This window comes from Galleria mellonella, unplaced genomic scaffold, assembly GCF_026898425.1.
Source record: "Galleria mellonella isolate WM207_F2 unplaced genomic scaffold, CSIRO_AGI_GalMel_v1 utg1812, whole genome shotgun sequence".
NCBI classification, from domain to species: Eukaryota; Metazoa; Arthropoda; class Insecta; order Lepidoptera; family Pyralidae; genus Galleria; species Galleria mellonella.
Window position 1 is genome coordinate 432810 of NW_026442022.1, and position 15409 is coordinate 448218.

At 39.3% G+C, this 15409-nt stretch overlaps 1 protein-coding gene across 4 annotated transcripts in view; it reads right to left on the minus strand.

Annotated features, from left to right (window-relative positions):
- LOC113519083 (mitogen-activated protein kinase kinase kinase 4) overlaps positions 1–15409 on the minus strand; it is a 43830-nt gene that overhangs the window by 2872 nt on the left and 25549 nt on the right. For 3 of the 4 annotated variants that reach the window (XM_052893567.1, XM_052893568.1, XM_052893566.1), the window contains 9 exons: positions 13913–14098; positions 12700–12944; positions 11416–11497; positions 9805–9945; positions 7944–8037; positions 6048–6238; positions 4031–4198; positions 3142–3307; positions 1599–1721 (listed from right to left, as the gene is read on the minus strand). In XM_052893567.1, the coding sequence (XP_052749527.1) occupies positions 1599–1721; positions 3142–3307; positions 4031–4198; positions 6048–6238; positions 7944–8037; positions 9805–9945; positions 11416–11497; positions 12700–12944; positions 13913–14098 (1396 nt within the window). The remainder of the gene's footprint in view (positions 1–1598; positions 1722–3141; positions 3308–4030; positions 4199–6047; positions 6239–7943; positions 8038–9804; positions 9946–11415; positions 11498–12699; positions 12945–13912; positions 14099–15409) is intronic. The other variant, XM_052893569.1, reaches the window with a different exon arrangement.

The following is a 15409-nucleotide window of genomic DNA, read 5'->3' on the forward strand; positions in this document are numbered from 1 at the left end:
CCATATCATACTAGCTAAAGTAGCAACAGCTAGGAGGTAAACATCTTGAGCAAAAGTATATTTTGTTTCGTAAAACTCGCTCATGATTAAGGGTCCCGGATGTCTCCGATTAATAGTCGAGCTTTCTCGACTATTAAAAAATGTGATCCACAAAAAAAAATCGGAAACATATCTGACTAAGCTAGTTATTTTGATGTAAAAAACTCTATATATATATATATATATATATATATATATATATATATATATATATATATATATATATATATATATATATATATATATATATATATATATATATATATATATATATATATTTTATACAACTTAGTATGGCAAACAAGCTGACGGCCCACCTGATGGAAAGTGGTAACTGTCGCCTATAGACATGAGCAGTACCATGGACATAACAGAGTATACTGTTTCGCCCATGATACCCCCCATGCGTTGCCATTCCTGAGGACTCAGGTGTTATTCCTCTGTACCCAGTAAATTCACGCCATATCCCACCTTCAAACCGAAGCACAGCCAGGCAAACAACTGCTTTACAGTTGAAACACGAATGGGACAGAGATGACCAAGCAAACGACTTTTGTACACAGTCTCCCTCTGGTGATAATCTATACTTATAATAAATCTGTGGAGAGGTCAATTCTGTACATGAAATATATTTCCAAAATAACTATCAGGCAGTGATTAGTGATCGATACTGATGTCAAAAATGCAATCAGTAAAATTTTTGTCTCTGTCTATCTGTTTGTATGTTCGTTATAGAAACAAAAACTACGGATTTTAATGAAACTTGGTACAATTATTCTTCATACTCCGGGGCAGGTTATAGTATACTTTTCATCACGCTATGATCAATAGGAGCAGAGCAGTGAAGGGAAATGTGTCTGTTACATCAAAACCACTGAACCGTGAGGAGGGACATAGGCTACTTATTTTACGGAAAACGACGGAAACGCGGACAAAGTCAACAAGCAACAGCTAGTATAAAATAAAATAGATATAGAAGTTATAAAAGAACCATAACGTATTTATCACGCAAAATTGTATGAAAAAATTGACTCGCTTTTCCTCGAAACATTTCTATGGAGACACTCTATCTATATAATCTAAGATTACTATTTATGTCCATCAATCGGCTAGAGTCACGCAGACGAAGTCGTACGTAAAAGCTAGTTTTAATTAAGATAAATATACTGTACTAGCGGCCCGCCACGTGCTTCGCTACGTATAAAGTGAAATAATAAAAAAAAAAAAATGTTAACATCAAATTCATTTATTCAAACAAAAAAAAACTGTCAACACTGAAAAACGTTTTAATTTGACAGCACAATCCCCATTTTAAAAAAAGTTTGAATTTGACACAAAAATCCCCATTAACAAAATGATCCGCCATTTATTGAATTCGTTTGTTACAAAAAATGTAATAAATGAAGAACCGCTCGACCGATTTTGCGCAAACTTCACATAAACCATCTACTAAATAGTCGGAACAAAGCGTAAACATTTGGTTTGTATAGGTGAGGCCGTTCTTGAGTTATAAAATTACAACGAAAAGCGGCATTAATTTTTATATATACTGTACTGACCCTGCGTGCCGATGTAGCCCTGCAGCTCGCCGGGCGCGGTGGTGTGCGCCCGTATCTTGACCGCGCAGCCGAAGTCGCCCAGCTTCAGGCAGTGGCCCTCGTTGGTCAGGAAGATGTTGCCGCCTGGCGGACAGTGCGTACCACGGCATCATTGATTATCTTAATGTTGTGTTTGCACGGCTGTGTTTCGGTTTCAAGGGTGGGATACAGCAATGAAATTACAAAGTACTGAGGAATAACGCCTTAGTCCTCAGGAATGTTTGTTTGCCATTGTAAGGTGCATAAAAAAACTTATATTAAAACTCGATTACAATAACTTATAGTTGTTAGTACACACATAATACATCATATATATTATAGCAAGGAAAAATTATAGACCTGAAAATGTGACATACCACTTTCACTTTCCACCATTTATAGCGCGCTAGAGGTGGGCTGGCGGGAGGAGAAGTTACGAACGAATATTGCAATATACTATGAGATAGAGAGAAACAGTGTGTAAGAGAGAAAAAGAGCAAGTGTGTGTGAGAGAGAGAGAGAGAGAGAGAGAGAGAGAGAGAGAGAGAGAGAGAGAGAGAGAGAGAGAGAGAGAGAGAGAGAGAGAGAGAGAGAGAGGAGAGAGAGAGAGAGAGAGAGAGAGAGAGAGAGAGAGAGAGAGAGAGAGAGAGAGAGAGAGAGAGAGAGAGAGAGAGAGAGAGAGAGAGAGAGAGAGAGAGAGAGAGAGAGAGAGAGAGAGAGAGAGAGAGAGAGAGAGAGAGAGAGAGAGAGAGAGAGAGAGAGAGAGAGAGAGAGAGAGAGAGAGAGAGAGAGAGAGAGAGAGAGAGAGAGAGAGAGAGAGAGAGAGAGAGAGAGAGAGAGAGAGAGAGAGAGAGAGAGAGAGAGAGAGAGAGAGAGAGAGAGAGAGAGAGAGAGAGAGAGAGAGAGAGAGAGAGAGAGAGAGAGAGAGAGAGAGAGAGAGAGAAAAAGAGATAGAGAAAGAGATATGGACAGAGAGAGAGAAAGAGAGATAAGGAAATGAGCATGAAGGAGAAAAAATGTTTAGTTTCTTTTCTAACACTATGAAACACAGTTATACACAGTCATTTAACATACTATACATTTAATATACAACGGCTACTGTAACCGGTTTTTTAATGGAGGCGAATGGAATGATAACCTCGCTTGCGCTATCGATATATGCTGACGAGGCACCAGTGAGAGATGGCAGGATGGCAATGACGAATTTAACAATAATTTAGTATGGTTTCCAGGAGGAACCAGGAGGGGTTTTGTAAATGCAATTGGACCCAATAGTCGAGACACAGGGCTTCTAATCCTGAGCGATTGATGATTCCATCATTTTATTATCATTAACTTGCCCAGGGAGCTTATTAAAAAATTGACAGGATTAGACCTCTCGATGACAAACAGGTCAGTTTTGTCTATGCATTTAAAGCCAATTTTCAGGGTAGCTCTATTTAATCCGTAGAATTGTTTTTAAACGCTCCTAATAAACCCCCAGAGCACATAATGGAAGAAGGGCAGGCGGCACGTGCGGACTCACTCTTGATGTCCCTGTGCGCGATGCTGCGGCCGTGCAGCTGTATGACGGCGGCGAGCAGCTGCTGCGTGTAGCGCCGCACCGTGGGCTCGGGCAGCGCGCCCGACGCCGCCACCAGCGTCTCCAGCGAGCCCTCCACGCACAGCTCCATGAACAGCAGCATCTCCTCCTGTTACAACCCAATCCAACATCAAGCCACAAAGCAGATTACCAGTTAACAATTAGCAAAAACTACTACTACTACTACTCTTGTTAGTTCTTCTACTGTTCTACACTTCGTTCAAAGCTATTACAATTTTTTTCAAGTATGGCTCAAAATGTTTAATGAAATTTTCCAAGTTTTGTTGATATCAATTGTCTTTAAATTAGGGATATATAGCTTTAGTAACTACACAATAACATTCATGTTTCAACCGTATAGCAGTTGTGTTTGCATGGCTGTGTTTCGGTTTGAAGGGTGGGATATGGCGTGAATTTACAGGGTACAGTGGAATAACACCTGAGTCCTCAGGAATGGTAACGCATGGGGAGTATCATGGGCGAAACAGTATACTTTGTTATGTCCATGATACTGCTCATGTCTATAGGCGACGGTTACTACTTTCCATCAGGTGGGCCGTCAGCTTGTTTACCATTCCAAGTTGTATAAAAAAAATTAAAAAAGAAACAATTGGCAGGTGGATTGACAACCGGAGTTAGGCCTTAAAGATATTTTAAGAGGGATGTTGCTGCCCATCCCTCGCTCTCCCTTAGTCGCCTCTTACGACATCCACGGGAAAGGAAGGGGTGGCGTATTCTATACTGAGACCACACGGCCAAGAGTGTGCGTCATATTGATCAAAAATATATTGGTGACGTTGAGGTAAAGCGTAGAGTGGTAATGAGACGGTACCCGGTGCAGCTCGCAGCCGTAGTAGCGCACGAGGTGCGGGTGCACGACGCCCTGCAGCACGCGCAGCTCGTTGGCGGCGCGCTGCAGGGCGCGGCGGTCGCCCGCCGCCACGCTCAGCTCCTTCATGGCCAGCAGCTGCCCGCTCTCCGTGTTCACCACCGTGTACACCTGCATTCAACACCATCATTCACTCCACTCGCGCGCCCAGATAGGGATTGTTAATAATGGGGTCATAGAGCCCCATTACCAGCTATATAACCTATCAGGTCGGTTCCCCCTGGTGACCATGATGATTAACTCTAGTAGAATTCGTCAGGATGGCATAACTGACTTGCTACTCATTCTCACATATCATCCCTCACTGGTGCCCCGCCGGCGCATACCGATAACGCAGGTGAAGTTATCATTTGATTATCGAGGGAGAAGGGATTGTTAGTAATGAGAACTAGTAGCCTTTGTATGTATGTATGTATGTGTATATATGTGTGTGTGTGTATATATATATATATATATATATATATATATATATATATATATATATATATATATATATATATATATATATATATATATATATATATATATATATATATATATATATATATTGCTGTCGTCGTTCGAGGTGTCACGCATGGGCACCACAGAATATCGGCGCTGTAGCAATTAAATTGCTGCAGCACATGCTGAGTGGTGGCCACGTTGGCAATAACAATTGTAATGTTTTTTTTTAATTGATAATTTATGTAATTTTGTTGGCAATAAATGTTTTTCTTTCTTTCTTATTGCTAATAATATATCCTGTCATGTCGACTTCCTCGTGGTTCTCCCTGGAAACCATCGTGATTGATTTATAGTTCATTCGTCACGGTCGGCTAATTGATCTGTTTATCTGTTTCGTCCTCACTGGTGCCCCGCTAGTGTATACTGATAGTGCAGGCGGGGTTACTATTCCGTTATCATCCATTAAAAAAATTTCGTCTTTTTAATGCGTAAAAAAAATATTTATTAACTAATTAAATATACACACGTTAAAATACATTGTATACGTAAGTATATAGAACAGTGATAAAAAAAAAGTCGGCTTATTTGACAATTAGTTTTGAGACTCAAGGTTCTATTTATATAATCCAAGATATAATATATATATATATATATATATATATATATATATATATATATATATATTTACAACACAGGGGGCAAACGAGCATGCGGCTCACCTGACGGTAAGTGACTACCGCCGCCCATGGTCACCCACAACACCAGCGGCATTGCAGGTGTGCTGCCGGCCTTTTAAAAAGGAATACACCTATCCCCCGATTTACACGGTACTTGTTTTACACGTTTTCGCTTTTACACGGTTTTCCAAATAAGTTTTTTTTTTATCGCACTCTACTAAATACTACTATGTTTGAATCCCGAGCTTATGTGCTGACTTGCTGCACATGCATACTGTGTCTGTATTTCTTCGCATAAAATTAAAGTTTTATCTACGGAAAATTGTATTTGAGTGAAAGTTTCAGTGTCAGAAAGATTAAATTTTTCATATTCGTAAATTACAAGTGAGTGCATAATTATGATTTTTATAAATTAACATAAATTAAAAAAAAATATAGGCTTATAATGTTGAAAGAAGTTATATATATATATATATATATATATATATATATATATATATATATATATATATATATATATATATATATATATATCTACCGTGTAAATTGGGGGATAGGTGTGTGCTCTTTTCTTGAAGATTATGTTCTGAAAGATTATGTCATATCGGTTCGGAAATACTGCTGCTGGAAGTTGATTCCAAAGACTGGTTGTGCGTACACTACTGATATATATATATATATATATATATATATATATATATATATATATATATATCAGTAGTGTCTCATATTAAGCAAAAGGGGCTGGCTATCAGCTGATAGTGTGAGTGTCCCAGTGTAAGGTGTTAGTTAACAAGTGACAGGTGTTGCAGGTGTAAGGCGGTGGTGACGGCGGCTACCTTGCCGAAGGTGCCGGCGCCGATCTTGAGGCCGCGCTGCCACTTGAAGGTGACCTGGCGCAGCGCCCGCTCCAGCTGCGGCGCGCGCGCAGCCAGCACGCGGCCCACCGCGCGCCGCGCCGCCAGCGCCTCCTGGCGGCCGCGCTCCACCTCCTCCAGCGCTGAACACACGCGCCGGCTGTGCTCCGACACTGGGACCAACCGTGCACGTCACTATACCACCACGTTCGGCAGTCACTTTCCATCACGTGGCCCGTGGGATATGGCATGAATTTACTGGGTACAGAGGAACAACACCTGTTTCCTCAGGAATGGCAACGCATGGGGGGTATCATGGGCGAAACAGTATACTCTGTTATGTGCATGGTACTGCTCATGTCTATAGGCGACAGTTACCACTTTCCATCAGGTGGGCCGTCAGCTTGTTTGCCATACTAAATATAAAAAAATAATTTTCGATCAATTAACAAAATGTCAGTATATCAAATGTTGGTATGTAATAAAATTGTACCTGGACGATGCCTGTACACAAATAAATATATTTCAATTAGAACAACAGAAGCCAACACAATAATTTATTAAAAACCTTTTCTTTTTCAGTATATTTACTCTGACATCACGAAAAAACAGCACCAAATTGGATGCACTTTTTACTGATGTATTCCTAAAGATCTAATTTCAAAACTTGATGCATGTTTTGTTTTCATATGCCATCTAAAATTAATCAGTTTCCTTGATTTTTCTACGTCCAAAATATGCGCATACGAAATACGAGAGATGAAAAATTACTTACGATTGTATAATTTGCTACAGTAGATTTAGTAACGCGAAATTTTTTTTTTTTATACAACTTAGAATGGTAAACAAGCTGACGGCCCACCTGATGGAAAGTGGTAACCGTCGCCTATAGACATGAGCAGTACCAAGGCCATAACAGAGTATATTCTTTCGCCTATGATATTACTCATGCGTTGCCATTCCTGGCGACTCAGGTGTTATTCCTCTGTACCCAGGAAATTCAATTTGTCATTACATACGTATCAATGTCATATTGTATACTCCGTACGACAAGCTACACCCAGTGAACTGTCTACAGTAACAATAAGTTTTTATGCAATTAAAAATACGTCAGACATAACGTTAGCCATACGACGGCATAAAACAGTTAAATGCATAAAAAACTACTGTCTATTCTATACACTCCGTCAGATTTTTTTTTCATCCATGACGTGAAAAAAAAAATACCAAAATTATTATATCTATTTTCGACTAGCAACCCTGAAATAATGTAGAACAGTGAATCTCGGATGCATTAAACATTTTGTGAAGTATACGGGATTATTATTGTCTGTGAGCAGTTAGTTTATTAGTAAATTAAGTAAATCGGTTACCGTAAATAACAGTACCGCTTAAATGCCATAAAAAAAAATTCTTTTTGCATACTGAAATAAGGATTAAGATGGCACGCACCATTTCTATTTCTATTGTTCGCACAATTCTCGACAGTCATGATTGCTGATACCTGCCGCTTGCTAATAGTAATAACTAATATTAATGTTACCAACTTGGTACTATTTGGGTTCAAACTACCCTCCCAAAATTAATTGTTTGATTTTTGTTATAATGCATAATTTACAAATATGTGCATTTTGTGTTTATTTTATGATTATAATTAACTCAATTTACATCATGTAATGTTAGTTTTTTTATGTTGTGTAGAATTATAGAAACTTGTATCTCTATTTTAAATGTTTGAAGGAGTGTATAATACTCGCCAAACGATTTATGGCCGATTGTAAATTCTAGGCTTACGTACACTGGAATTTATTATATTTGTAATCACTTATGATAAATAAAGAACTTTTGAAAACAAAAAACAAACATAAAAAAAATTACCAGCAAGTTCGAATCCGCGGAAGTTGAGCAGTGGATCTGGTTCTACGGGCGGCGCTGGCGGCGGCGGCACGCCGCGGCATAACGACGCAGGACTCTGTACATGTTGGAATCGTTACTTGAAATTAGTGTAGGGAAGGGGAGGGGAGTAGGGGGGGGGGGTATAATCTTGAATTTATTATGAGAGAATGTTTTTTTTTTTTACAACACAGGGGGCAAACGAGCATGCGGCTCACCTGATGGTAAGTGACTACCGCCGCCCATGGTCACCCACAACACCTACGGCATTGCAGGTGTGCTGCCGGCCTTTTAAAAAAGGAATATGCTCTTTTCTTGAAGGTTATGTTGTCGTATCGGTTCGGAAATACTGCTGCTGGAAGTTGATTCCAAAGAGTGGTTGTACGTGGAATAAAGTGCCTTGAAATGTGTGGGGTACATTAAAATGTAATAAAATTGTGTTGTCCAATTAACATAGTGTAGTAATTTGTAGGTAGCAAATGGAATTAATTTAGTATTCGTATATATATTAAAATAAAATTGAATAAGGAAATGCCCATTAAGTAGAGAAAAAAATTCGCATTCGAGTATTCTGACACTTCCCTATGGTTGACTGGGAGGGAATGCTTTTAGCATTAAGTCTGCCGTGTACACATATTTGTACTGATGAATAAATAAATAAAAAAAATAAAAAAAAAATAATATTTAATTCTTGCATCCCACCTTGTAGAATAGAATAAATATTTATTGTGAGCTGTATTTTACATTACAATTTACCTACACTTGTATCCTACCCATACATCGGGCGTACACTACAATTAATTACATAACATTAATTATTTTACAGTCATGCAATAAAATCGTCAATAAAGTTGAAAATAAAATGAAGCATGTCAATTAACAGTCACAAACTAACTCATGGTCACCATTAGAATATATTAATAGTATGACATGACATATGGATATGAAACATAGATGTCAAACCTTGCCATTGTCTAATACAAATGAGAAAAAGTTAGAGATATGCCAAGATGGCATGGAAAAGAATTCAATATGGAAAAAAACAGACCAAAATTTGTTTGAAAAGAAAAAGAGAAAATACTAAAGTATAAGATATCGTGGAATGTACAAAAATGGTGTTGAAATGGGCATATAATGTGGGACCGAAACGAGAATTTAACTAACTAAAGAAATGACCGAATGGTATATTAAACAGAGACAACCAATACAAAAAACGAGATGGGGAGATTACCTGAAGGAAGTGGCAGGACCAAAGTGGTGTCAAACCGCACAAGGCAGAGAGAAGTGGAAATCGTTGAAGGATGTCTATGTCACAAGAAAAACGGATAGAAGATAACATGACAATAAAGACGTGAACAGTTGAATCTTATCTATCTATTCTATTTAAGAGCTGCGCTCTTGTCGGTGGTGCTCTTGCCACTCACTTATATTTTCAGCGAGTCCCTTCACCTCTTGATACGACACGACACCAACTCCTTCCTTGATCTGCTCGATGTAACTATGCCTCAGTCTCCCTCTTCCCCTCCTTCCTTCTATCTTACCTTCTATTGTAATGTTCATAAGTTTGTCGTGTCGTATCAAGTGTCCCAACATTTTTCCCCTTCTGTTCTCAATAGTTCTAATAATTTATTTTTTTCCTTAACCCTAAACAGGACCTCCTCATTGCTAATATACTAATTTACTTTTAACCAAATAATGTTATTGTATTTATTTATTTACTAACAGTTGTGAATGTATAAATTTTGTATAATTATTGTATAAACAGTAATTAAAGGCTATTAACTAAATAAATAAAAAGTGTAAGGTGTGAGGTGTGCCAGGATGTACTGTGTGTACCCGCACGTACCTGCGGGCGGACGGCGCGGGCGCGGGGTGTGCGGGGAGTGCGAGGGGCGCGGGCGGAGGTGGGCGGGCGGGCGGCGTGGCGGGCGGCGGCGCGGCTGCCCACCACGTGCGAGATGCAGCCGTCCATCAGCATCTCCAGCTCCTGCGCGGACGCAACAACACGTACACACCACACCACAAGCAGCACACACACCACATCGTTAAGTCATTTTCTCAAACACGCTTGGAAATGTGAGCATTATTTTGACAATCTTCCTCGAGATAAGTCAAAATTGCCGTACTGGCCAGATAAATGCGGGCAGCGGCCGGAAAAAGTTGTATGAAATTCCGTATCTGTCGGTGTTTTGCGGCCAGATAAATTACTCTGTAAACTCATATCTATTCTGTAATTTAAAAATGGAATGACTTTTTACCTCGAAACATGGCTACCGAGGAGGTAACTAATAAAGAGTTTTATTTAAATTTCGAACTGGCTTATAAATAGAAAGCTGTTTATTAAAAAAAAAAAAACAAAGGAACATTATGGCGCGTAAAAATTATTACTGTTCGTTATTCGTCATTGAACTTAAAAAGTAAAATTGTTTTTTTGATTTCCGCGCATTGTTTGAGAAAAGTACTATACAAGCCTTGGCCACAACTAGGTATTGATGAACTCACGTATGTGTACCTCGGCTACGCCTCGGCCCACATTTGCACATTCGTCCATCAATGCCTCAGCTGCTATCCATTGCAGTAATGTACTATTCTTTTGATGGAGAACAATGCAATATATTCAACTTTAAAACATGCGAATTCAATATGCTTGATTGTTAATTTATCTCAATTAAACACGATGAATCAACTAGCCTGGATTTATTTTTACCTATTATCTACTACTGGTACCCTGTTAACATATTTTAAAGGCACAAGTGAGTTATTTTGTTTGCCCAATTCAAACAAAATGGAGGAAAACCTTTACCTTTACTTTATTCTTTATTATACGCAAACATAATGTTAAGAACAATTAATTGTAACATAATGTAAATTTGCCTGTTAAACGTAACAACTATTGACAAAACCTTTCTTAGGGGGGAAAGGGACTACTAGTAATGAGATTTAACAAATTCATTGCTGACATTTATCCCTATCAGGTCCACCTCCACGCGGTTCCTCCTGGAAACCATCGTGATTAACTCTTATGGAATTCGTCACAATGGGTTAACTGACCTGCTTGCATCTTCATCTATCACCTCTTATTAGTGCCCCGCCAGTGTATACCGATAGCGTTGACAGGGTTACTATTGCGCTCTCACCCATAAAAAACCTTTCGGCGGAGGCCTATTTTCAGCAGTGGATCGTTAGCAGCTAATATGATGATGATGATGATAGATAGATAGATAGAGATATATAGATATTTATAGATAGAGATAGATAGATATTTATAGATATATAAATACATAATTAGATATTTATAGATAAATAGATATTTATAGGTAGATAGAGATATATATATTTATAGATAGATAGATACATAGTTAGATATTTTCAAATAGATAGACATATAGATAGATAATAACGATGATGAATGCTCAAATTGTGTGTGTGAGTTGGTGCGTGTGGATGCATTTATTACCTTAAATTCCTCTTCGCTAAGATGCTTCGTTATACAAGGATCACAAGCCAGCGTTAGGAAGTCCAAGCCCTGACTGGCCCATCTGAAATTATTTTTAAAATTGTTAACAGTAACATACATATCACCGTCATTGACTGGGCCCTCTCTTAAAGCTGGTGTCTGGTGCGGGTCCAGTTGGACGGTGCCCAGGGCAGCCTAGATCCAAGGGTCAAGGGTATAAGAGAGACGCTACAGAATTAATAAGGGGTCGTGTCAAATTTGTGTTTGGAGTGAACAGCGCGGATTTTTGATGACATTTTTCGTCGTCAGGCAGTAGACGCCATTTTGTTCGGGGTGTTCCAGTTAGGTTAAGGCCGTTACTGAATATAATTTTAATAAATTGCTCATTATAACATATGTTACTAATTTTTTCTCGACGTTTTGTTCACGTGAATTAGTTACACTAATTTATTTATTTAAATAACTTTATTAATCAAAGGAAAATATGGTAGAAAATGCGGATTTAATGCTAGTAGCATTCTCTACCAGTCAACCTCTGGGATGAACAGTGAATCACGAACGTGGTACTTCATTATTGGAATAGGTAAAGACAATAACAGCTAATAATATATATCGTTTAGATTTTTTTTTATACAACTTAGAATGGCAAACAAGCTGACGGCCCACCTGATGGAAAGTAGTAACCGTCGCCTATAGACATGAGCAGTACCATGGACATAACAGAGTATACTGTTTCGCCCATGATACCCCCATGTGTTGCCATTCCTGAGGACTCAGGTGTTATTCCTCTGTACCCTGTAAATTCACGCCATATCCTACTTTTCAAAACGAAATACAGCCATGCAAACACAACTGCTTCACGGTTGAAACACGAATAGGACAGAGGTACCCAAGCAAACAACTTTTGTACAAAGTCTTCCTCCGGTGATGTTCCATTACGAGGAACAGAGTTGCCTAAACAAGCTCCTCTTGCATTGAACCTACTCAATGCTATTTTGAGCCAGTATCCGCAATTGGATGTATTTGCCTCCAACTTGCTGGAGTTTCGTCGAGTGACCACAGAGTATTTGTGTTCAGACGTTTTTGGTTTGAGTTAAATCTTTTTATATTATTCTTGTTATTTTTGTGTAACATTCCTTTTTATGTTATTGTACTCATGCTTTCCTGGGTGTGCGTATTGGAAGACTGTAAGGCTCACCCAGTGGATGTAATAAATAAATAAATAAAACTTGAATAGCTTGGGTATTTGTTCAAATACAAGTATCAAGGAGTGGAGGGCCGTACCTGGGGCGGAGGCCGCGGCCGCGGTCGCAGCGCTGCACCACGAAGTGCATCCAGCACTTGGCGAACTGGATGACGGCGCGCGCCACCGCCGCCGCCCAGCGCCGCTGCGGCTCGTCGCCCGCCTCGTCCGCCTCGTCCGCCTCGTCCGCCTCGTCCGCCGCCGCCTCGTGCCCCGCAGCCGGCAGCCCGTCGCACGCCGCGCCCTCTGGCGGCTGCTCGCCGGACAGCAGACGCTCTATGCTGTTCTGCGTGATCACAACATACAGAGTATAAACCTTTACCACGATTCATATTGACAATTTTAACTTATTTCTCCAGTCTTTTACAAAAGTAACAATAGTCTAGTTTCTTAGATTATTTAAAAAAAATATATAGTAATTTATTATCAGAAGTATGACATGTTAATTACGTTAAGATTACAATGTAACAATTTTATTAAGTGAGCGTTTGCCATCAAACGGGCTCTGTATACACACGCATACGCATACGCACACACACACACACACACACACACACACACACACACACACACACACACACACACACACACACACACACACACACACACACACACGCACGAACACACACACGCACACACACACACACACACACACACTCACACACACACACACACACACGCACACACGCACGCACACACACACGCACGCACGTACGCACGCACGCACGCACGCACGTACGCACGCACGCACGCACGCACTCACGCACGCACACACACACACACACACAAACTATTACAAATGATTATATTATATATACTTATATTAAAATTATATGTATCCAGTTACTATGAAAGGAATATAAATATTTGTAATAGTGTATAAGGTATAAAGTATAGTAAGTGTAATAAGTTATATGTGTTTAACGTGCCCCTCAGATATAGGCTTTTTTTTATACAACGTAGAATGGCAAACAAGCTGACGGTCCACCTGATGGAAAGTGGTAACCATCGCCTATACACATGAGCAGTACCATGGACATAACAGAGTATACTGTTTCGACTATGATCCCTCCCCATGCGTTGTCACTCCTGAGGACTCAGGTGTTATTCCTCTGTACCCTGTAAATTCACGCCATATCCCACCCTTCAAACCGAAATACAGCCATGCAAACAAACGCTTCACGGTAGAAACACGAATGGGGACCGTTGTTAAGCAATTTTGTAATTGACTGCTTTTGACTGAAGATTACTGACATGAGTGTCCGGGTGGAGGCTGTCGAAGAGGCGGTCGTCGAACACGGCCAGTTCAAGGTCGTCGTTGAGGCTGTCGGCGCGCGCGAGCCGGCGGCGCGGCGGCGAGCCGAGCAGCGAGCGCCGCGAGCAACCCGCCGCCGGCCGAGCGGCTGCATCGCTCGCCAGCCTGTACAGCTCGCGGTGGATCTGCAATGGAGTGGTGCGACTTTGTTTACGAAACAAACAAACAAGTTACGAGATTGTATGATACAATCTCGTGAACAAAACACGGCGCCTGGACGCAAGTGAGGCGAAACAATAAACAGGTATTGCCGTGAATGAAGTCGGTGTACTTTTTTTTTTTTTGTGGAAAAAATAATCCAGATTAAATAATCTTTAAAAAATAATGAAAACAGCGGGTCCACCATGAAATGAAATTCCGAAATTTCCGACTCAATTTCGTGTTTTTGTTTATACCAAAATCATCGGACCAATAAATGGAGTTTAACATTTCGTTCGTCATACATCCTATCATAAAAGTCCAAAGGAATAATATTTTAACATTTTTAATATTTCCAAACGGCATGTATTATGTAATTTTAACATCATAATTTTAAATCATAATTTTAACATCATTTCTGTTTCGTTCTGTAGGCCCTCAGTTTAACCGTTGTCATACTTTAGTAAGCTTGGAGAGCCCATTCATTCCCGACTGCTACGGACGAGACCAATTTTAAAAACTCCATTAAAGCTTTGCTTCTTATTGACACATTTTTTTATCATTTCACGACTACACCATCCGATTTTAAAAATTATCTTTACAATTGACAGGGTTTAGTTTAATTTTGCAATGACTGTTGCTGCCATTTTTTTTGGAGAGCAAAAAATTACTAATAAAAATAAATAGTAAACTTTATTTGCCACATAATTATTTAAAAATATATAAAAACTAAGTACCTACATCTTGGTATAAGAAAAAAAATTTGAAAAACAAAGTCTACTTGTAGACACACTATTCCTTATTATGAATTCAAATTTATCAGTCTAATGTATCTACGACAATATTGATGGACTCACGTATGTGTGCCTCGGCTACGCCTGGACCCACATTTGCACGTTCGTCCATCAATGCCTCAGTTGCTGGCCGCTGCAGTAATGTACTGTTATTGAGCCAATATATAGATATTGTACCTACAATATTGCTGTATGTTACCCATTCCTAATTGTTATGCCTTCCGGTTTAATAGTCTACACTTAATTATTATAAAACAACAAGATTTCCAAGCTAATGTGAAAAGAAAAAAATAAAACTATAACAAATAAGAATGTTATTGGTAACTTTTAAATTAATAAAAAAAAAATTCCCAATCAGATTGTGTTCTATATTTAAATGTAAATTAAACACTAATCAATAGAAATGAAAACAGATCGTAATGTAATGCGATAGCGTAAGGTTCTTAGCTTTCACCGGCTGCAAACACCCAACACACGCAGCGGACACACTTAAAGCACTCAGTG